The 24,925-nt window shown below is 43.6% G+C and overlaps 1 protein-coding gene across 2 annotated transcripts; it reads right to left on the minus strand.

Moving 5' to 3' along the window:
- Nucleotides 1-5,681: 5,681 nt before the first annotated feature.
- olfm2a (olfactomedin 2a) lies at nt 5,682-24,415 on the minus strand (the record flags this gene model as incomplete). 2 transcript variants are annotated; one of them, XM_084571348.1, is made up of 6 exons in its annotated part: nt 5,682-6,356; nt 7,908-8,014; nt 8,612-8,831; nt 10,652-10,807; nt 14,917-15,066; nt 24,278-24,415. In XM_084571348.1, the coding sequence occupies 6 exons, from the start codon at nt 24,413-24,415 to the stop codon at nt 5,682-5,684; spliced, it is 1,446 nt and encodes a 481-aa protein (XP_084427474.1). The 2 variants fall into 2 exon arrangements, with proteins under 2 accessions (XP_084427474.1, XP_084427473.1); XM_084571347.1 differs by having other exon boundaries at nt 24,272-24,415.
- Nucleotides 24,416-24,925: the final 510 nt, after the last annotated feature.

Below are 24,925 nucleotides of genomic sequence, written 5' to 3' on the forward strand. Positions count from 1 at the left end.
TGATCTACAAAACACACTCATTTAGAAACCTTTGAAGTCATAGTCCAAATCTGCAAACCTTCAACATTTAACTAGGTTAAGCAGTGCTTAGCCCGTGTGATTCATATGTTCATAATTCTTCATTTATAATAGCTTGTGGTCTGTGCTGGTCTCTTTTTAAAATAACTCATTTTACTGTTAGAAATGCAAACAGCTATCTGACATTGAGAATTGGTCTCTGCAGGTACTGTGGCGTAATGCTGCAGAGTAATGCTTTGATAGGAAAGTACCCGTGCTGCATCGGCCGTGAAACACATTTGGTTCACAAGCTTCACCTCCGCTACGGCACCAACCTGTAAACTCTGGAGTCTATATCTGTCGTGTTTATATCAATGTCACGCTTCAAGATTGTGGCATGTGCAGGGAGCGGCAATGTTACAGCCTCGATGCTAAATATAATCTCTGTACATAATATACATTCACATTAATAATCAGTTCCATGCAAGTTGCTTAGAACGGCAACTATTCCGCAGAGAGTCTCACCAAACACGTTAGACACAGTATTGGCTGGTTGCCAGGAGACCAACTTGAGGGAACACGTTGTATGACGCCATACAGTCGTATCAGTAAGTCAGACAATGTACACCCATCAGGCATAACATTATGACCACCTTCCTAATATTGTGTAGGTTTCCCTTGTGCCTCCAAAACTCATCAGAGAATGGACATGGGCCTTCTGAGGGTGTCCTGTGGTGTCTGATAGAATGTTTTCAGTGGGGGCCTTTGGGTCCTATGGATTGAGGGGAGGGACCTCTGTGGATCAGGCTTGTTCCAGTTCACCCCACAGACACTTGATCAGTTTGGGATCTAGTGAATTTGGAGACCAGGTCAACACCTTGTGCTGTTTTTCATGTTTTCTTTTGGGGGGGGGGGGGGGTTACCACGAATGCGAGGCCCAGATATTTCCCACCATTGAATTGTCACAAGATGGTCAGTGTTATTCCCTTCTCCCGTCAGTGGTTTTAATGCTGTGGCTGCTTGGTATATGTTCAGGGTGGCACATTCTTCCACCACATTTTAATGTGTTAGCCTGTTGATGCACAAAATCCATAGGGAAGGAAAAATTTTATAAGACCGCTCTCTGCTCCTCATTAGTTTCCTCTGGCTAATTAGCCTATAGGCTACTGTTAGCCAAAATTAGATCTTTTAGTCAGTGTTACGCATGTTTCCGTTCTTGTTTGTGCTTGCATCGGTGGGCAGAGAGGACCCGGAACAAAATAAAAACAATCTAACATTTCAACATACTGTATCCAAATTGCAAGATAAACTCTGAAGCAATTGCTGAAATGTAATGTGTTGTGACTGATGCCAGTTTAAATCTTGCTTGCCTTTTTTTGCAAGTGAATGCAGTTCAAAATAGGTATGTGCATTTGCAGCAGGCAGAAGTTTGTTCAGTTTCTATCTCAATCATGGATTAAAAAAAAAGTTTCTCCACTTATTGAGTAGAGTAACACAACATAAACTATTTTAATAAGCATTTTGACACCAATAAAAAGGCTTATATGGTAGAATCGGAATCAGAATCTTAATTGTACAAAAAGTACGAAATTGTATGCAGTCCCGTTCAGTGCACAGAAGGCAATTTAACTATCTAACTAAACATTTCCTCTGTACAAAGACATACAAAATAAAAAGCCCTGAATGGAATCCGCATTGCTGTGGTGTCTCTTCTTGCACATTTGTTAATATTCTTTCTCTAAAGGTTATTGTCCATTATTCTGACTTATTAGACTCTTGTTGCTCATTTCTGCACGTGGGTGTAATGTAAAATTTGTATTTGCATTCTGACCCCCTTTTCTCTAAAGGCACACCGGATCTACAGCTTCATTTCATTTGCCAGACAGCCTTTTAGTGTAATTACCGAAGAGAGAACCAAGAGAGCGTTCACTTCAACGCTTTCTCATTGCACACCTTGGTGCCCGGCGGTGTCAGGACATCAGGGTTATAAAACTGAATCAACCATGTTTGCAAACCAGAAAGAGCCTACTGTCCTGGGTTCTGCATCAGTGAAAGTTCAAAAGACAATTAAGGAGCCAATTAATGAGCAAGGTTCTCCAAGATGAGTAAATCTAACCCTTTATTCCGTCTCCTCAACTTGCCACATTTGCAGCCCTTTTAAGTTCAAACCGGAATACGAAATGTGGGGAGAAAATAAAGAAACTTAGTACAAGTTATGTTTAATCATGAGGAAACAAATGTTCAAAGCCCTGTGCAGGGTGCTTCTGCATCACCTCAAGGGGCAGGGAGTTGAGGAAAAGTTTGTTTATTGTGAATCTGAAGAGGAGGAGGTGTCGTTCCAAGTGTGGCTGACGGTGTAATTAACGAGGAAGGTGATGCATAATGATACAGTGAAGAAAGGAGTGGAGTAGCAGACGTATGGAACACGAGTGGGGCCATTCGCGAGCCTGCCTTGTGAGAGGATAAAAGTAGCTGCACTGCTAGATGAATAGAAGGGACAGAAACTGTGAGTACTCTGCCTCCTCGCTATGGTTTAATCAAAGAGGAGTATCTCAGGACCAGCTGCACTCACACGGATGATTGTGTTTCCATCAAAACAAACCCTTCTTCCCGTGGATTGCGGCATGATTAAAGTGGGAACTGGGTTTGCTTCTTAATTCTTGAGTTGTCGTAGGTATATCTGCCTCTGTCTATGAATCTCACCCTATGCACTCTATCAAACCCGTTCTATCGCTGCCACCTGCACTCAATCAGTTCAAGTGCATGTGCGAATCCATGTTCATAGCCAATGAGTAAATCAAGCAGGCAAGGCCACGCCGTAGCCTGTCGTTCCATTTGGATTTCAGCTCTGCATTAATGCGGGCTGCCGATGCTGAGGGGTTCCTGTGGGTTAATACATTCTCCAAATACAAATTTAGGATTCTTATTTATTATTCAGAGCAATTTTACTTTTAATTTTTTCTCTTTTTTTTCCTGCGAGGACCCGTACAATTCTGCATTAAGGAAATCTTCTCCAACAGACACTGCTGACCCCTTTAATGAAATATTCAAATGATGAAATGGCCGAGAGTTCTACAGTTGCAGTCTCTTCCACGTTTCACCGCACACGACAAACTCCTTAGCTCTAAACGTTTCATGTATTATTTTGTACTGTGTGAAAATCTATGCAGCACATTTTAGTCCAGACTTTTTTACTATCTTTAGATCAGCTTTGTCAAGTAGATTTGATCATAACCAGCTACGACGGGATGCTACAAACCAATTGCTAATCATCACAAAGTCCTTTGCATTTCCAGTGGCTTTACTTTAACTTACTATTTTCAGGACCCCTGAATCACAACCACTATTTTAAATCCATTTCTTATCTCAGTCTTGACACGATCCTGTGAGGAAAAGATTTGCGAGTACTGTAGCTCAGCAGGAAAGACTCTGTGACAAGTGGGGCTTAACTGATGATCTTAGGGGTCACATGTTACGATTTCTTTATGTCAAAGATCTGTGTTGTGATTATCGGTGCACTTCCAGGCCCTTGGTCTGGACACTGGTTGGCACAACAGCACGCCCGCTGGTGTTAAAGAAGCTAATTTTGCCTGGTGTGGTGCAATGGCTGTACTGCAGGCACCAAGGATCCACGGTAAGATTTTTCATTTGTTTCTCAGCAGAGAAAATAATTGAAAGTGAGGACACAGAGTTGCAGTAACTTATTTGTTGTAAGTGGAGTTGTTTTGTGGGGTCCATTTAGTTGCGGGTCTTAACCCTTGTTATCATCCTCCGGGACAAATGCGATCCCTCACCAATATTTCTATATCACATGATTTAATATCAATGTGGTTTACATTTTATTTTAGGCTGCATGGTCGACGGGAAGAATATTGATGTGAATGCGTAGCTTTTCCATTCGCCGTTCTCAGATGAGTGCATCTTTCCACTGTCCTGGGTTTATTTTTCAGGTCGTTGATTGCAGAGACTATATTACCCATGTGCACTCGTTATTTCCTTCCCAGTTCTCTGTTAAAGACACAGGTTTATCGATGGGAGACTGTGACCAATCTTGGCCACAGCCAGTTGCGCCTGACCTTGCGTGCTGGTGAAACTGTGACTTTATTGTATGATAATCGTGAAACGCTTCTGTTTTCCAATGAGCAACCTTTTGCCCTGCTTTATATTTGCCCGCGGATTCAGAATAAGCTGCAACTTTATTTCTTAGCAGCTGACCGACAATCATCTTTTTATTCTTCGTTTTGGCAGCAAGAGCAGAGAGCGGATAATCTTATTTCACAGTAAGAGCACATTCAGCTGTTAACTGCTATCTGATTTTTGCTGACCAGTTACACCTGTAATTCCCTGTATTTTCCCTGCATGGTGTAGTTAATACGGCGCTATCTTACATTATTGGATGCTTCGTATCATTGTGTCTTGTATTGTGCTTTAAATGTCAGCCACTACTACGTAAGAACTCATCAGGGTTCTCTTCCATACGGCCCTTATTGATAGAAAGGTCATCCTGGATGAATGGGATCGCCATGGCAACGAAGGACGAGAAAGGTGGAACATTACTGCATGTCCTCTGTCCACCAATACCAGTGCAAAGAATGGCTTTAGAAATATCTAAAGACGCAACGAAGGCTTAAGAATTCCATGCAAGTGATGCATTGTGAGCCTTGCATCAATTGTGTTTGGGCATTTCTCTGCAGATGGAACCTGAGAAAAGCTCTGTGACTAACAAGATTAAATCCGTTTGGAGCCTGACAAACGGCAAAAACAGAAAATCTTCATTATTCCTCTCAAGTGCAAATACCTTTTTGTCTCTGGTTCCCTGCATGTTCTTCTCGACCCCTTCCACCACCACCTGCTCCTTTTGCCTGCTATTTTGCTTTCACACTCATTTCACCTCGATATAATAAAATAAAAGTTTAAAAACCACACGCAGACAGTTATGCCCAGGCTTTTTAATATTTGAAAAAATGTGTGAAATGTTTTCATAGTTTAATGCGGCCCTTGCCTTGTCAGTATTCACAAGCTGGCACCTCATCATTTTATGATGCGGCTGTAGTAGTACTAGCCACTCACTATCAGCAAGAAAGATATAATTATTCCAGGATTACAATTACTCTGAAATTGTGCTTTTTAGCATATTTTCATTTTTCACGCATTTTAGATTTCCCGTTTAAAACAGATTCAAATATATTCTAAACACGTTTTCCATATTTTTATGTATATTAGCTAGGTTTGAGTGAAGGACGCAGAAGCAAAATCAAATGTAATGGCAACATTCAAAGTAAACGTCACCGCTATCTGTGCCTTTCATTCCTGAAGCCGTGCGTTGTTCATCCCCTCCAAGATGCAGCGAAAGTCAATTTGCGATAAAAGTGGAAGTAAGATACAAAGCCGTAAATGGTAAAGAGGATATTTATTTTTCATCACAAATAAAAGAACCATGCTTGCTCATCACAGAAAGAAAAAAAAACAAAAAAAAAACAGAAGCGCTCAGTCTTTGTATCTTTACCGACCCTACTGTCGGTGTGTTTTTTGAGAATGTGAATAATAGCACTCTATGAAGATTGAAATTCTTTTTAAAAAATCCAAGCCTATACCCATACACAGAAGCCCCCAACCCACACCTCCCATAACGTGTACCCACATCCACCCAGCTCCTTTGTCCCACAGCGTTCGTCTGCGGCCCCTCAGTCCCCAGAAGTCTTAATAACCTGGAAAAGTGTGACATTGTAGAGCACCTGATGTCCGTTATTCCAGGTATACAGGACCCTCTCCCTGGGGTTATAGTCCATCATGGAGATGTGGGAGTATTGATTGTGGAATGGGATGTCTGTGTACTCATAGCTTGATGTGTTGGTGTAGTAGGCAAAGTAGATCTTGGCACCAGCCAGGTGGGAGTTGGTGACATATAGTGTGCCGCATATCATAAATGATTCTCCTGCGCTGCGCTTGGGAAAGCCTGTGTCCCAAGTCTGCAGCACCTCCAGACTCTGGGGCTCCAGGCGGCTGATGACAATGTTCCCAGCGTTGGGGATGGTGGTGTAAACAGCCCAAAGGCCATTCTCGTCCGCCATCAGGTCGATGTCGGAGGAGCCACCCCAGGAGTAAGGGAACGTGTTGTTATAGCCAGCCCCGCTCAGGCTGCGCTGCACCAGCACACTTCGAGAGCGGAAGTGGTACTTGATGATAATGTTGCTCTGGTACTTGTTGTAGTACAGTGAGCCGTTGTAGACGACGTGGCCGGTGCCAGCCCACGGGTGTGGGAGCAAGTGCTGCACAAAGTTCTGTCCCTTCATGAAATCATTCATGGTGCGGTATTCCAGGACACGGCGCCCCTTGAAGTAACCATCCATAGACCACACCTGGAAAGAGAAAGATCTAAGTTATAAATTTCGTTAAATCTGGCAGCCATCTCTGCAACATTGTAAATAACGTTTCATTATCACCGGTGGCGATGCCCCAAGCAAACTGAGAATGTTGAGTGTGTGTGGTCAATCTGTGCGTGTCTTCACGGGGTCGTGCATATACTTCAGTGTGTGCACACAACAATCGATCTCTCCTGCACGTGGGAGTGAAGACGTTGCCTGAGCTTTGCAGTCAACCACTGCTGGTGCTCCCTGCCCTTTCCAGTCCACATTTACAGAAAATCAATCCATTTAGGAACTCTATCTTTTTCCTCAAGCACTCTCAGCGGATCTCTCCACTGACACGGCCCCTCTCTGGCTGCATCTCTCATGTCACTCCCTCGGTGCTTCCGCTGAGGCCCAGTTCAGATTTTAATTGATTTAATTAAACTGCAGTTGGCTTGGATATTTATTTTGTCCTCAACGTACCAAGGAGAGCTTTGCTGAGACGTAGCTCTCATTCTGATTGTCGTCCCATCACGTCTCATTCTTTCCTCCTTCTTCAGGTGTAAAACAGGCACTTTCAGCAGCAGTCGGGTGGAGAGGTACCACCGCTGAATTATGGAGGAGGGGGGATTATGGAGCATTAAGCGTTGCGGCTCTTGTGCTTACTAAATTAGTCCCTAGAGCTGAGCAGAATACAGGAGCTAAGTTTGGTCGAAGCTCTAACACATCCACACCCGATTTCTTCCTCTTGTCCGTTTGGCTCATGAGTTACAAGGGCATTTCCAGAGTATGACTTGGATGATTGCTGTGGATACTGGTGTCGCACCGTTGATTTATCCGGCTATTAATACAACGAGAGATCAATCTAAAGAGTTCAATATCATCTCAGCAAGTCAGGTGATTAAAGACAAAGATCAGGGCATTCAATCACAGAAAATGACCTTTTCTGCCCCCAATATCTATTTAGGCTCTTATGATTCACTGTAGAGGAGGAAAAGGCCAACCTCATCTCTCCTCTTAAACTTCATCAGATTCCATTATCTTCTACAGACGGCTAATAATCCACTCTTCTACTTCTCCAACACTATTTCATCTTCCTCTTGCTTCTCACCACGTGCCTGCCCATACGCAACCTCACGTCATTTCTAATTAGCTGAAGCCGTTGCGATATTGTCTGGGTCCAGAGCATCTCAGCACATACTCCTGGTAATTACCCAGGTGATTTAGAAAACTTTAGCCCAAACAGCTCATTTATTTCTCCATTGATGATTAATCAGCTGGCGTTGTAGTGACAGAGGAAGACGGTGAGGAGGGAAAGAGATGCTATCAATCAGTGACTCAGCTTTGCATTCCCATTTCTCTCTCTGTCTAGAGCTCATGAAAGTCCTACCCAGGCAAAACAGTCAATCTATCACCAAAGTGCCATGACAGCACAGCTGGGAGTGTTTTTTTTGTTTTGTTTTTTTTGTCACTGAGCAGCTGATAAAGTTTAGTTGACTTTGGTTGTCCACTTATATCATGTTTGTTGATGTGAAAGTCAACAGTAGGGGGCCGGAAACTCACTCTGTTGTCTGAGCTTGGTATCATGGTGTCTGTCATCCAGGAGCCGAACCTTGACCCGGATGCACGTACTGTGATGGGATTACTGACGCCGGTGAGCTTCCCGCAGCCTGGAGGTCAAAGAAACGGAAGGGGTGAAATAAAAGCCCGACAAGCCTCAATGGAGACACACGTATACACATGCACAGATGTTTGCTGCTCCGTTTGGATTGTGGTTTGGAAACAGGCGGTTTCATTTGGGCATAGATTCAGGCCCAAGATCAATCAATGTACTGTAGACATTTTTATTTGTGAGTTTATTATTACCAATTACATAAAAACGAATAAATTGTTTGTGTGTAGTTTTCACTGAGCACCTTGAGATGCATTTTAATGAAGAGTGAGCTAAAGGCTAAGCTCTATATGTTTCATATGTGTTTTTTTTTTAATCATCAGTTCAAAACACGTTACATGAAAACCAACTCAGTTATTCTTTTGGGCTTTTGTGGGCCAATTTCTCTCAATCTATGCAGATATCTTGTGCAGATTCTAGCTCTGAGCAGAGTGAATATGCAAAAGCTTTGACCATTCAAGATCCCAATGAAATTGTTCAGTTCTTTCTGCACAAAGTGTTTAAATGCCTTAAGGATATTAGCAAATGTCTTTCCAAGTAAGTAAAATAACCTCATTTGCATATATTATTTACATCCCATATTTGCATTTTGTACCTAGTTTCTGCATGCAGGAGTGGAGCCTGGTTTCCAGCAGCAGGACTCTCTGGCGCAGCTCCTCGTAATCGTAGGCCCCCATCTCCTCTTGGATGGCCATGAGCACCAAGGACAGGTTCCTCACCTCCTCCCGAAGACGGAGGATCATCTTAGCATCAGCCTTGTACTGTTCCAGAACTGGCAACAGGGGTAGCAGCTGGGTCACCTTGTCTTTCAGCTCCTATGGTAGTTATCACGGAGAAGGAGTGAGTCGACGAAAAGAAAAAGGGGGTGGGAAACAATAAAGCCTTTAGAATACAGAGGACATGGGACGAGGCTGACCACACTACTCAATACAGGAAATTGTGCATAGACGAGCTAGCTCTCCAAAACAAGTCCTTGTTCATAGGCCATGTCTCAGCCAGGAGTTCATGTCTGTTTTGTTTTGTTTTTTCCTTTGTTTTCCACTTATCACGTAGCTTGCTGCTGGTTCGATTGTTGAAACCCATTAGCACTTAATTTCTAATGAGATTTAATAACGTGGCCTTGACATTTTTGGTATACACACTGAAAGCAGATGTATCTTTCCTTTTATCTGCTCTGCGCTTCACTTTGCCTCCAATGCACTTCACAAATAAACAACAGTTGTCAGTTTTGCCTTCTTTGTTTTTTATTATCTGCATTGCTACTTTGCTGATCAAGCTTGCACCCACTTGTTTCATTTGTGTAGGCTTCTTTTTTTTTTTTACAATTTGTAAGCGCAGACTTTCCCTTTACTATTCTCTGCGTGGAGTGGAAATCACTTAACTGAGACATTTCTTTCAATTTGACAAACTGTCTTTTCTGTTTTGGGTGATTCAGATTCACCAACAATACTGAGCACGCACTGCTAGTTAAAAACACTGGCTGTGCGTCATCACGGGTTTAGAAATGAACAGAACAATGTGTCCTCTGGTTGGAGTGCAGGAAGCAGCAGGAGAACCAGGCTGCCTGCATGGAAGGTAGAAGGCTCGATAGAGAAATAGGTGTATCAATAAAGTGTGGCCCGCCACAGGAGGGGCTGTTTCCTCCTTGTTAAAGTTTATCGTAAATCTGGTGATGGAGCAGCTCTCAGCCCTGTGGCGCCACATCATAAATCTCATTTTCACTTTTTCAAGCTGCAAAAATTCGCTCTCGTTAATCTCCCACTCTCCGCCATCGGCAACTTTAAGCTGCGCGCATTCATCAGCCAACCTGCTCTGGTCAAATCCTGCTTCTTTTTTTTGTTAATGACTTTTTTTTTCTTTTAGTTTGATAGCAAATTTGCATTCAGACAAATGCAGTGACATAATACTGTCCGTTATGCGTATTTCAGTCATCCCGTGCTTTGCCGACGGACTGGCTAATTCCGTGAACATCTTCATTACCTTCGTCGGAATGGCTTTCATAAAACACAGTGGAATCAAAACACAGCTATTCATGCTTGTCCCCGTGCTGACGCACGGACCCAGCGGTGAAGCACACTTAGCATTTATCACAGCGTCTTTTAATCAAACTATTTTATGGTCCATCTAATATCTATAAGAGTGTGAGAAATGTGGAGGAAGCCTTGGCGAGACAGCCCGGTGACAGGAAGACAAAAAGGCCTGCTGATAATGGCAGCTGAGCCTTTGCTTGTAGGGAGATAAGGTAGAGATAAATGTGAATATATGTGTCTGTTATCTAAAAGCAGACACCAGAATGTTAAGTATATAGAGTAGGAACAGAGGCTGGGTGAAGAGAAAGAGCAACGCATGTAAAGAAAGTAATACAGAAAAGATAACTCTTCCTCTAGGTCCAGGGATTTTATAATTTAGGAGCACGCAGATTTACTCAGAACACCTCTGTGCATGACTTAACAACTCAGATTTAATACTGAAATTCAATTTGTATACCTTTGTTTATACAGCCAAGAAGGCAAGAAGAGATCGAAATGCATCTGGCAAGAACTTGGCAGCTGCACATCAACCGTCTTTGCATTCAAATAGCAGTAATACACGCACATCCACACCACGGTAGAGGAGGTGACAGGCAGCCAATTACCTGAAAGCCCTTTGGATTGAGGCTGCGTGGATTTTCAGAGGCCACCTTTAGCTTTCCATCTACCACCTTCATTAGGCTCTCGGTGTTCCTTACGTACTGTAGATCTCTGTATGTCCGCAGGTCCAGCACCTCCATTGACTGGCTAATGTTCTGCACCTGTGACGTGGAACACACAACAATTTTATTGTTAATAGTAATGTTTAATCTGAAAGGATCTTTTTTTATATACTTGTGTACTTGTCACTGATTCAGTAACAAAGTCTGTCTTGCACTCTATCATAGTTATAGTCACTTCCATGTCCACTGAGGAAAACTGATGACCTACTGCCAAAGTGTTTGTAAGGTACAGAAAACTCTGTGCCCTCAGTTGTGTTTGTTACTCTGTAGGTTTGTCCTTTAATAAACCCAGTCTCCCTTGCTTGTTGCGATTCGTCGCCATGCCATAAGAATAAGTGTGTACGGAAAAAATTGATTGGTGAATGAATCGGAAGACATTCATCTGTTGCACTTCTTCTTTGCAATATTCCAGTTTACATAAAAAAAGTAACATCTTTCCAGATTTGTAGTGGACTGATTTAGCTCAGCGTCGCCTGCGGCCTTATTGTGTTGCACTTGCAATTATGAGTGAGACAAAAAAAAGTAAAAGTAAAATGAGTAGGTTTAAAGCAGGCTTAAAGCAGACATGGCTGTCTCCAGTCTTTCGGAATAATGAATGAAAATAGACAGTACATTTATATAGTATGCATTGAAATTCAATATGTTGAGTAGCTATCAAAATAATGACAGTAAGTCCTCAGTCTTATTATGACAGTGTACACGAGATAATGAATACATGTACTATGTAACAGAATGAACCTCATTCAGGAGCAAACATGCCGTTAAGTAGGCGTTTATTGAATCTCCGTTCTCAGAGGACTCAGTTTTGCGCTATGTTTAATTTTTGCTAAGTACTCTGCTTGCTCACTCTTTCTCAGCCCACTCTGTTGCTACACAAGCAGCCTACTCCTTCATACTCCTCCTCATCTCCTGCACGTTGCTCCAAACCGGCCAGAAATCACCCCAGCACTGGCAAATGTTGCAGGGCTGTTGTGCATATAGGCGGCTCACGTGTGCATATGCCCAGCCGCCCACACAAACAGATGCCCTCCCGCACAGAGATGCACCGTCTAAACTGTGAGCACCCAAAAGTCATTTATTCAGATCACTCTCAACAGAAACAAAAACACACCGAACTCTCAAAGGTCACAGTTTGGCATGAAGTCTGTTTTGCACCAAATGCCTTCTCTCTGTCAACCCACTCAATTACTCTGTGTCCAGCCCACAGACATCTACACTCTGATGATGCTGAGGATGCTTTACAAACTGGTCAGGGAATATTTGGTCACAAAATATTTTCCACACCAATCAAAATTATTTTGATATAGAATGATATTGTCTGAGGAATGTCTACGGGTAAAATGTGCCAGGAGCCGGATGTCTAAACAAATGCTGTGTCACCATCCTACAGGGCGCTGGTGACAGACGGGCCTGCTCCATCCTCTGAGCTGTCTTCACGGATCCACAAACACCTGACATTTCACACTTTCCTGTGGTCACATAAGAGTCTCCCCACTTTCACCTTCCTAGATTTCCACTCAGTTGCAGGTGTGTCTGCTTCATATCCAGTGTGATGACTCACTCAGTAGCAAATTTTAAGGCGTGTGTGTATGCCTTACTGAGCCCTCATATCTCATTTTATCTCAATACACCAGAGCAGCAGAGCAGAGAGAGAGGTCAAAAGGGGATGAGGTGTTCAAAAGTCTGCAGTGAGCGTTCTCACACCACCATCCTTCAGGGGTCAGCTCTGCTTTGGGTGACATTTTGTCTGGCTTTACAGAAAGCTGAATAGAGGTTTTGCACAAGGCTACTTAACATTCTTTGAACAGAGGGCCGTTTTGACATTGTTAGCGTATCCTTGGCTTTCTGTGTCAGGGAGAGCTTTAGTGGATCTGGTCCACTCAAACGCGTGTATCAAAATGCCATGTATGGAACTGGCGCCTACACACAGACCCGTACATTGTTGTTTAACTTGCAGCTTTTACTTGTGTGCAACTCAAACAGTGCTGACCCCAGGTGTCCTCATTAGGCTGGGATGTGGGCTATATTAGACAGGAGCGCTTGGCTCTAATTGGTGGCGTCTTCCAGGCAGTGTGCATACGGTACAAAGAGGACCAACACGGTCGCTTACACACCCACTCTTCATAACAGAATGCAACAAAACAATGAATAATATCTCTGCAAAGCTTATAATTTTCTGTTTTTGTTGAGACTAAATTGTAGGTATTATACTGTATGTATTTTATGTAAGCAATCACATGCAAAACAATGAAGTAACACAGTGTTAGCCCTCGAGAATTATAACTGATGTCGCTACATCTCTCTGTCACAGAATTAACGAACAGATAAGATAACATGCTTGACTAAGACAGTTATGGCTTATTTTCTGCTCGAATATATAAAAGAATGTTCCAGATTTAATAAAAAGTCAGAGTAATGTAGACTTTTTTAAAATGCTGCATCTATTTTATGTCCTCTCACACGTAAGAATTATGTTAATTTCTACAGGAACCCACCACAGTAAACAACACTGGACCGCAATGCTAACTATACTCTGAAAATACTGTCAGTGTCAGAAAGTTAAAGTTAAAAACCCATGATGTTTTTGATGAAACACAATTACACTGAAGCTTTATAACTTAGGTTTGGGAACAAGACCACATTAACACTTCCTGCGCTAACCTCCCCCTCTCTGTTCATTTCAGTCGTCCACCTCCACCCTCCCCATCTCTCTCTTTATTTTACTTTCTCTTCCATCATTTATCACAGAAACCAGGGAAACAAGGAGCAGAGGCGTCTTGAGACGTGTCTCCACCTTGGTTCCTCTTTATGTGAAGACAATTCCAGCCTTTTCATCCATCCCCTGATCCATCTCATCCCTCCATTCATTTCCCTTATGTCCCGTCTTCCAGTAAACATCAATTAAGGCGTGTTCTTTGTTCTTGAAATAGGTCCCTTCAGCTAAAAGGGTCCTTAGGCTGAGGTGTGTCCCTGAAAGTCAGATCCACCCACACACCCACACAGAGATAAGTACACCATATGAATGTACTGTATATGCACGGTCACTTCCTCAAAATAGCTTTAAGAAGTTTGTCTGTTTCTCTATCAGGCTGTGCTGTTAGGCTTGAAACAGCAGCAGACAGGGGACTGTCAGGGGAAAACACACACTTCAATGAGAATGAATGCAATATATGAATTCAGGTGTCTCATTGATCCACCGGGGCCTCAGAGCCAATTCAGCATCTCCATTTACCACCACCTCTCCACGCGAGACCATATCAATGTCGGCCCCCCTCCCGTCTTACACCCCTACTATTCTACTCTGCTCCCAGTCTTTAACTCGCTCTGCGCATCCATGCTCTCTTTCACCTGCTCACTTTTTTTGTTGTTGTTATTGAGCTGCAGAGGCCAGAACAGGGAACAGCACCTCTATGGCTAACCATGGCCCACCAAGGAACAGAAAGCTATGTAACATTATTCCTCAGGTTTCTATCATTTAATCTGGAAAGACGGGTGTCAGCAAGCAGCTGTGGATCACCTCCTACCTGAGATCTGTGTTTGTGTGTTCACACACTAGGCAAGGGAAATTGCATTTGCATACACTGCCCTGCGGGTCAGTAACGCCCTACTGCTTGTAAATAGTACATCTAGTATTTGTTTGGCAGCTCAAACAATGAAGCACATGTTTCTGTTTGGACAGGAGTTGAATGGAATGGAATTTATTTCCATATCAGACATGACACAAGTATTCACAAAGCAAGATAGGGTTAGGGTTAGTCAGAAAGTCACAAGATAGGTGACTGCAGCACTGGACTGTTTAAATAAGCAAACAAAGCATTTGCTGTCTTATTTTTTCTTTATCAAATTGATTTATATCAAAACATTTCACATGTAAGGCTTTGGTTCAATTAATTCAACATCATAAGTATGGAGAATTAACCGGACATTAACCATATCAAGGCAATTCATGCTTTGTTCACTTTTGGGAACTCTGTTGCTCAAGAACAGTCTCCGACTCCCCGTTGGCGCCTTGTTCATCTGCATGACTGATACACTGTGTGGGTAAAGGGAGACTGTTCCCCTCAGCAGCCTGTATGTGACAGACACAGTGTGGGAGTTTGTGTGTCTGTGTGGGTCACAGTCGTGAGTGCGTTATAGACAGCTGTCACCTTCTCCATGAGCTGGCGGAGCTGCCTGCTGCGTGGGTCGCGGTTACACATGTTCTGGGCTGGTGCGACCACGGTACAGATACACTTCCCATCTGCGTCCTGCGCCGAGCTGTAGATCTGCCAACCCTCTTCTGGGCTTGGGTAAAGAGCCTGCAGGAACACAGAGACGTGCAAGTAAGGAAACTTTCTGTCGGCTGTTGTTTATCTGTGCCGCTACCAGGCGAGGCCTTTCAAAATGCATGAGGGCAGAGAAGATATTTTATTCTGCCAGCACACATCAAGAGTAATCCGAAAAGTGTTCCACCCTTATAAAACATTTCTAAACCAATAAAATTTATCTAATACTTAAAAGCGCTGCAGAAAATGTTTGGAGAAAAAAGAGGCTCTTTGATACATTCCATATCCTGATTAGTTGTGCTCATTCTGTCACCATAAGTTAGCTGCAATGTCATGATTGCTCCATTGCATTATTTCTCTCTTTGCAGCTCTGTCAAAAGCTGCACTTCCCCACACACAATTAATGCCCCCCAGTGACTCAGAATCCCTTCTAGTGCGATTTCAACATTAACTGGAGAGAAACAGACAGAAAGTGAGGTCACGAATTGACAAAGGTGGTGTTAAACACCAGGAGAGAGATGGAGGATAGAAGAGTCACACAGAAGATAAAGGAGAGGGATGAAAACAGATGATGGTCTAGATTAAGATAAGACAAGAACATTGGTGGAAAATACACAAAGGGATGGAAACCACAATGAGATGAAAGAGATAGAGCAAGAGCTAAATAGAGGGTGGAGAAAGACTAACAGAAGGAACACGGGGACTGAAGGCCAGGATGTGTGAAAGCAGAGCATCTAATAAGTTTGGACACAGAAAGGAAATGGAGCCGTTCAGGATCAATAACGCGGCCCCTTACCAGTGGAGGAGGGACGAGGCTAAAAGGATGGATGTCTTTCTCTGACTAATCCAATCAAAAGTAGTGCTGCGCGCTTGCAAGCACGTGTGTATACAATGCACGGTTTACGCAAAGGCTTGTCAGTGCCTATCGCTCCATTCACACTGCATCTTCACACAGTCAGCACAGAAAGCAAAAAAAGTAACGAGAGAAGGATCTGCCATTCCAGTGATGAAATTAAAGACCCATCCGCATAAGTGGAAGGAAACGTCCGGAAATATAATGGCTCGGCTCACTCGGTGTCACTCTTTTTTTTGCTTTCTTCAGAGCAGTGTTGTGCTGTGCTCTCGTCTCCTCGGGTCGGGGGATCAGATTAAAAATGTCTTGGGGGATGGGGAGGGCTGTGTGATTGGAGTGTAAAGTAGCAACCACCCTGCGAGCCAATGTGCTCTCTGTCACATCTTGTCACTCCTGCCAATCCCTCGGTACTCCACCCACTCTCCCAAGCTTTGTTTCTGTCCTCCTTGTCTCGCAATCTTTCCTTCTTGCTCCCTCGCAGTCAAACTCCAAACTGATTTATGAGCAAACGTGCTACACCTACAGGGATTACTTAATTAAGGTGTCCAAACCTCAACAATAACATTATGCACGTAATTATTTTCATATTTCAGCTCATTCATTCAATGTTAGTAGAATTGTGACCTTTTTAAATGAATGCTTAAAATTTTAATTAAACCAAGCAAGGAGAAATATTCTATTCCTACTGTTATATATATTAGTAATGTTTCAGGGTGACTGAATGTCTGCTTTGCATGTGAATGACTCATTGTTGAAAATTATTGGCCCTCTGGCTAAATTGTCATTCCAGTATTTTCAATATCGATGCATATTTGTGAATCATTGTGCAGCCAGTCTCTGCAGGGACTTTTTTTTTTTTCCCTCTCCTGTCAGTCAGCACATTTCTTATCGTTAGTCTTCATTCTTTGAGGCAATCGAGCATCAGAAGGCTGTAAGGTGGCGAGACAGCGGAGGCCTGCAGTAGCGAGAGTTGGAGTTAAGGAGGGCGGGAGCACGGCAGAAGAACCTCTTCCAGTTTCTTTCAGCTGCATCTGACAGTATATTTTTATTCTGTCACTGCCTCCAGGGTGGGGGGGGGGGGGGTGGGGGGGGGGGTGAGGGCTTCTCTTCTAGTGTGTGTTTCGCTGTTTGCGTATCGCTCACTGTCAGGATTTTCTGATTTGCTGCAGTGTGCATATGTGTGTGTGCGCGTGTGAGAGCGCTCATCTGTGTTTAAGTTTTTCTGTCAGCATGCCCGTGTGTATCTGTTTATATGTACGGATAGTACATGCAAGAACTGCACATATATGCATAAGCTTCAGCAGACATTACACAAATGCTTGTTGTTTAATGTTTAGGAATGCATTTTGGAAAAGCGGCCGCGCTACACATCGACCTCCAACAAGGTTTGTTTAGTTAGTTGTAGCACTTGCTTACAGCAGAAGATCTGTAGTGCGTTTAACACGACCGCTGTAATACTTGGTTCTGAGGTCACAGCAGAGCGCAGTGGCTTCTCATTACAACTGGTACCCTGCAGTGATAACAGGTGGAGGTTAGCGAGACTCAAACTGCAGAATCCGCTCAAGTTACTCATTCGGAGGGTATGCGCAGCCTTCAATACAATTACCTCATATTCATGTGGGGGTTGTCTGCCTACGCACCAGATATTCACTTTTGGTTTAGAAAGATTCTTGCGAATGAATGCAGAAGTGTGCATCAATTTTTCATGCTGCTATCGACTTCAAAGGCAGCCACAGTCGGTGTCACACTGGTTTTATTTTTATTATTTATTTTTTTAAAACAAGATGTTACATAGTGGGCAGTGAAAAGGAACAGGTTTAAAATTCAACGTACTGCAGGCTTCCCGAGCTCCGTTATCATCCTTTCTTCATTTTCCAACATGTTTAACCTCATGCTGCGCTCTTCATAAGCGAGGGGGTTTTTCGCAGCGACACATCTTCTCCTCACTTCATTAATGTTTCATAAATGCTGGGCTGAAATTAAGAGCTTATTTGAATCACTTCCAATTTCATTACCACCCACCTATCCATTTTGCGCTAACTTTTCCATTCTCATCACAGTGGCACTTTGGAGAGCAGGAGGGAGGAGGTAATTCTTAAATGCAAATGTGGTTTGCCTCTACATGCTTTGTAAGTGACTGTAAGCTGATCGATATATAAGCAAGTGATGTCTGAGAGACATCTGAGACGTGAGCTTATTTATGTAAATACGATTCTCTCTGTAATGAAGAGTGGATCATTTAAATTGGTTCTTTTAAGACCGTCAATCTTCGCCTTTCAGATGTCTCAAAAATGAATTTCTCAATCTAGAAGGTATCCAAAATTGTGTTCGGGAGATGCAGAGTGAAATGAAGCATGAATAGTGCCTGCACACCGTAGGCAGGTCATGCATTAGTGCGCTATGTTTGCTCAGAGATGATAACATAACCCGTGCTATTATCGTGGCACCATCAGTGGTCGGCTAGCTGGAGCGCTTCGGGTTTGGAGGATAATCCTCTCCTCCTAGACACAGACAGTTGTTTCGGCGGAGAGAAGGCGTTCAGTTCACTGTCCCAGAAATTCATCCATTTGATGTGAGGGATGAAAAAGAATATGTAAGTGCCAGATTTGAAGCTGTCACATGGCTGCCATGCAAAAGCCCATTAAGGAAGAAGACAGCGGCAGGATAAACAACAGAGAGCCGCAGAGACCAAGAGAAATGAGAAATCAATTGGGGCTTGCTCAGTAAAATGATAATTACTCTTTACTGATGTCTAACTTGACCGTTCTGTACCACCCCAGAGTTCCTTCCTTTCACTGTGATATCACATTTGACAGCCTGGGCATATGAAGCCCCACCATCTGCAGCTGGGATATATCTTCCAACCACAACCCCCTATCTTCCCGAGGGAAAAGATGATTAAAATACAAGATACTGATACACTCGTAGACAGAAAAGGACGAGTTGTGGTTTGAAAAGCTGACAAGGAAGAGACAAATGGCTCTAATTTCCTCTAGCTCAGTTCAAATGCTGCCCAGTTACAATAGGGAATGATAGCGTCAGGTGAATCCCTGCTGAGAAAGGTGAAGAAGAGATGGTTTTTCAACTTCTCCATTCTGTCTCCTTTACAGTCTGATACCCAGCAGTTTTGCATACATTAACTAATAAGTGTATGTGCAGTTTGGAGGGGACTGTTAGGAGAACTAACAAACTTGTGCTTTTCACCTGGGTAAGTTTCTCCGGCTCAAAGTATCTCAGGATCTTTGAGGATCTCGGTGATTAACAAAGTTCAGAGGGATTATCCAATTAGACTTTGGAACTGGTGGTATCACTGTCGAGTTGCCGGATGGACTTCCTCCGGCGTTTCATTATAACGACCCTGGAGCTGGCTGCTGTAAAGCCAAAGTTAAATGAGATCATAAATCTACAGCTCCCTACTTTATGAGCATGACGGGAAGTCTATTATAACTTCCATAAGCAGCAGGGAGAAGGGGCAAACAGAACAGGCAGAAGCAGGCAGAGCGAGCTGGCTTCCACACTCTGAAGAGCGCGCCAACACACCGGAGAAACTGCAACACCGGTGAGGATGGACAGGTCAGGAGAGCCGAGATAGAGACATGCAGAAGGATTATAATAATGTAGGAGGCATCGAGGATAGATAGTCTGAAAGTCAGGATAACAAAGAGAGAAGTGTTACCTATGTAATCTGTCTCTGTCTTCCATTTTCATCCTACAGTGCCAGGTTAGTTTATCAAAGTTCCACAGCTTCTCTTTCCTTTCTTCTCCCGCTAATGCTCCATGCCAGGTATTAACTTGTCTCAGTATTTCCACCCAGCAAGGTAGAAACATCTGTCTCTGCTGCAAAGCCCTCATTTCTATCTATATTATGGCCAAACAACCAGATCTCATTTTTCAAATTAGCTGGCTATTGCTATAATTGCCCGCATCCGGATAAACATGCAAACACACGCCCCCACTACTCAGGCGAACAATCAGTCAGTCCTCAATGCGCCAGCCAGATGCTGGCCTTTAAAATAAACTCAATGAAGACTCCCGGCGAAGTCCCTTGGTCTCTTCTGCTCCCAAGCAAAACCGATTACCACAATCAGAGCAGCATGGTTGCCAGTCAATAATGTGACTCATAAACTCATCATGCCCTTCTCCCTGCTGCCTCCTTTTTTTTCCTCCCTGCTGCGTTTCACTCTCTCCCACTCCATCACTCCCATGACTGCCGCCCCTCTGAGTTGAGTCCTACTCACTTTCCATCTGCACCTGACTTGTTCCCATCCGGATCACACTTGAAGAGACAGTGGGGGTGAGCAGATGCATCAAGTGTTTTTTTTTTTTTTTTTAATTGGGGGCTTAGTTGGAGAAATTGGAGAAGTGAGACTAAATGGCACTCGTCAGTGCTCACCACTTACAGTACAAACGAGCAACCACAACTTTATATTTTCTGGAGCAGGCTGCTAGCGCCATGCCGGGTGCCCTGGTGAAAAGCATTTGGCATCCACTCTGCTGTTACATGGGTACAAGACAGCTCTATCACGTCTGGTGCTGAGCAGAGGAGGGAGTTGAGAGAGTGCCAGGGTAGCTTGTGTGAGAAAACACTGTATAAACTGTTATAACACAGTCAGAGCTTCATTGGTGGAAATATGGATTACAGAATTGTGTGAATTGTGATACTGTCAATTTGCCTCTGAAGGATGATGCAGTGCTTCAAGCTGAAATTCTGGGGGTTGGATTTACACTCTCATGATGACAAATGAATTTGAAAAGCCGGATTCGCTCACCTGCAATCAATACTGCTTTGTAGATGGGGTATTACGTGATTAGTTAATGTATCAAAACGATTTAAAACCGAGATTCTTGCTCTGCTTCACATTGACCAGGCTTTAGAGGACAACTATCAGGCTTTGAACTCAAATAAAATTAGGTTGAAAGCGACACGATAAACATAAAAAACAAAGTGTACGAATAAAAATCTGCAGAAGATTAATCTTTAATTTATAGCCGAGAATCAATATTTACAATCTACTTTATTGGATTGCACGGTGGACGTGATAAAGTTTACAGTCCCACAGCCCATCAGCCAGAGGCTCGGTGACCCCAATCATTTTCCGAGTCTTTGTGTGCGCCCACCTGTTGTTCCGTGCACCTGTTTTGATGGTGGGAATATTTGATTTACTCTTCTGCTTCACGGCTTTCTTATTTGAGATATCAAAGAGGGAGACAGCTCGCGCTCACGCAGACAGAGGCTCCCATTCAGTCTTTCAGTGCAGCATAAGCCCCGGCACAATATTATGATTTATGTATGGGCATCTTTAAAATATAAACTATAAGACATCAGTATTTCGTGACCTGCTGACTTGATGGTGCTGTGGTCCTTGAATGTGTAGAGATAATCAGTGGCCTTTGTTATCACACAGACACTCAGTTCATAGACATGCCTTATTTCACCGCCACATCTTGCCAACAAGACCTGTTTGCATGCACTGAACGACACCAAGACGCTGAGAAGCTGAAGCTTTACATCCATCAAACACAGATTAAATTACATTTAATGTCTTAGATAATTAATGTTTTGCTTTATTTTAAATCTTAAACCTAAGTCCAGGATTTTACAGTAATAATTCAATAATGATTTAAGCTTTCAACTTCATGTCGCTTCTCCCACTTGCGGTTTGTCTCTAAAACCTTGTCTGTCCCTGAACCTGTCTGTCTCCCCGTCTCACAGAGAGAATTATTCACGATCTCTCGCGATCTCCTGCTCAGAATACCCACCTGTGCAAAACCGTGTTAAATGTGCTTAGCTAAAATCAGAGCTCGGATGCAAGATTAACGGCTATTATGAATAAACTCCTTTTCACTTCTGCTGAGTATCCTGAGCCTGTCTTCAGGAGGACTTATCCACAGTGGCACTGATGTAGAGTATATTTCAGAACGTCTTATGCTTTCACAACGTCACAGCCCCCTATACCATACTGGATGGGCTTCGGGGCTCTGACTGCAGCATTTAGGATGGAAATGTAAAACTTTATTTTAAATATGTGCCTTTATATCTCATTAACAGCTAAAATAACTAATCACATTTATTGCGTTTGTTTTTTCGCTGTTTTTCTCAGTTTTTTAGAAGGTTTTATATAAGATATGAAATAACATAATATTATAAATAACAAGTTTTGCAGGTCTATAGCTTGTCTTTGCTTGACCATGCTTTCCATCCACACTAGTTCCATCTAAGTCTTGTGTTTGAGTCTCATCTGCTCATTAAGGAACACGGTTTTGCACTATCCAGATGTGTACAAGCGCCCAGGCACAGTTGTGCTCAGTGCCATCGCGGAAATGCCCACATCAACTCAGTCAGCTGTGCTCTTGGATCAGCTGGTTGGAAGACAGGCACAGAACGCAAGTGAAGCAGACTTTGCAAACAGCTCTGAGCTGGAAGAACATGGAACGCAGCATGCATTGGTGCCAGGGGTTAGGGGGGTGCTGCCATGCAGTAGCCGCTGGCACGCTAGCACCAGGCTGTCACAGGGCCGTAACTAGACTGTCTTTGATTTGAGCTCTAAACAGTTTGTGAGTCATGACTGCTTCTAAGATCATCACAGGCAAATGTCTCATTAATACTGATGGGACTTTGAGGCGAGGTTCTACATTAAAGTTTTATTCGCCGCCGTTGTTTATGAGGGGAGATTATGGCTGTCTCAAAGCGAAGACATTTCCCATCACAACAGACTGTTATACCATTATAATAACTCCTGGCACCATCAAACTGGCTCATCGGATTTGATGAAACTTTGATGAAGTGAACTTCAATCGCAGCATTTTTCCTCCGCTGGTAATGAATGAGGTTGGCCTCAAAGAAAATATCCACTCATAACGATATAATATTTGATTGTATCCAGCCTTTTGAAATGCAAATGCATAAAGCTTCCAGTCATGAGTCTTGATGGGAATGAATTTATGGAAAAGCAGCATTTTCTATTCCCCTTGACCCTGAGCAGGATAAGCGGGTACAGAAAATAAATGGCTTGTTATCCAGGCCATGCCCTCCAGGGAAAAGTCAGCGCTGAAGAGTTTAATGTTGTAAATAATCCAAACACGACTTATACTTCTCCACTGTTGACGATTTCACTTTGATGTCGCACTGAAAATGACTTGCAGTCTTCCAGTATGTGCAACTTGTAGGATAGATAAGCATTGCGGAGGAAAATATGTTTAGCCAGGTGCTTGACATTTTCCGATAACGCTGCGCTAAAACTTATTTTTCTTCCGAGAAAACATGTCAACCTGACACTACACTGCAGCATTAAGGAGACTTAAAGTGGTGCATTGATGTTTTAACAAACCATTATAGATAAGAAAACGCTTCCTCAAACAGACGGACCTTCTCCCCTGAGACGAGAAAGCCCAAACGAGAGAGAGTCTGAACGCAAACATACTCATGCGCAAACATGTGCATGTACGCATGCATACACACATCACCAGATGGTCGTAGACCACTTGGGACATCCAGTTTCATTCTGTCACTTTGACAAATCAGTGCATTTGCCTAATGGATATGGTGCCATAAAAACACACTCAGGATCGAAGCTAAAGCAATTATTAACCGCTGATGAGCCACAAAATTCATTTTGCTACAATGAGGGAAACACACAGAGAGAACTTTCGGATTTTTGAGTGCATTAAAACAGAACGCAAATATGACTGAGCCTCAACTCTCTGGGGTAGTCTTAGGTCAGCGTTTCAAATGGGAGAGGACTGAGAGACAAACGGAGCAGGAGAAGAGTAAGACATAATCCTAACTGTAAAACTGCCTCAGCCTTTCAGTCTTCCCCGTCACCACTGAATCTGAGCACCATCCCTTCCGCCCTGAAGGTGACTGACAGATGGGATCAGTCTGAACATCACTCAGGACAGCTCTCAACCGTCCGTCACGCTCGCAAAAAAACATATGATTTACCTCAGATGTCTCCGCTGCATTCTGCACCGCTCGCTATTACTCACCACCACAAGCCCATAATTCAGCATTATTATACTTGATGTGACTCTCATGCCAGCATCATTCATGCTTGGTTGAAACATTGCTCTCACATGCATATCTACCTCCATCATCTCCCTCTTATTATTACAGCAGAGCCCTTGGGACAGACTCTGGAAGTCCCACTCCCATCTGTACATCCCTCTCTGGATCCCCTCTGCTGTTTCTCTTAAACATATAACCACAGACTAACTCGGTGCCGGTCAAATCCCATTTCATCACTTTCTCCTGCTGTCTTCTGCTGTATCACACTCTCTCTTCTGTCATATTCTACCTTTCTTTCTTACGTTCACAAAAGCATGCTCAAACAAAAAGACAGTTCACACACACTTGCAAAAAAAAAAAAAAAATGAAATCATACGCACGCTGACAATCCTCTCTGAGGTGCCCCCTCTGGAGATGGTGGTCCCGTTGAGTCCCACCAGAGAGGGCAGAGTCTGAGACATCCAGTTGGTCACCATGGCCATGGTGCTGAGCACTGCCCCGATCTTAAGCATGGGAACGGTCATCTTTGTTTCCCGTGGGGCCCCGGTGCAAACGGCCCTACAGCCAGCCCTACCCTGCCCTACCCTGGACCTCGGCTCCACTCAACCCCACACTGCTCCAGACAGCTTAGGCAGGGAACCAGCTTCTCCCTGAGCAGCAGCAGAGCCCCCAGAGCTGGTAAAGCAGTTACCAGTCTCACACACTACTGGCTCAGTCAAAGAGACAGGCAGAGAGCGGTTAGAGGGGAGCAGCTCTCATCCAAAAGCATCGCACTAGAGCCTTCCCTCTAAGAGTGACTGCCTCGGCTTCACCCCCTCCCGCTCTCTCACTCTCTTTCCATCTCTCTCACTTGCTCACTCCCCCCTTATCTCTCGCCCTCTCTCCCTTTCTCTCTCCCCTCTCGCTTCCTCAAGATGCAGAGCTGCGCATTGGCTGCCTCTCTGGCTCATCCCCTCCCAATCAGCCTCTGCTCTGTTCTTGCCAGCCCTGTTATGCATGCGTGTATCCATTCTTTTCCCTTTCTCCCTTTTTCT

The sequence above is a fragment of the Chelon labrosus genome, assembly GCF_963514085.1.
Source record: "Chelon labrosus genome assembly, chromosome: 21".
NCBI classification, from domain to species: Eukaryota; Metazoa; Chordata; class Actinopteri; order Mugiliformes; family Mugilidae; genus Chelon; species Chelon labrosus.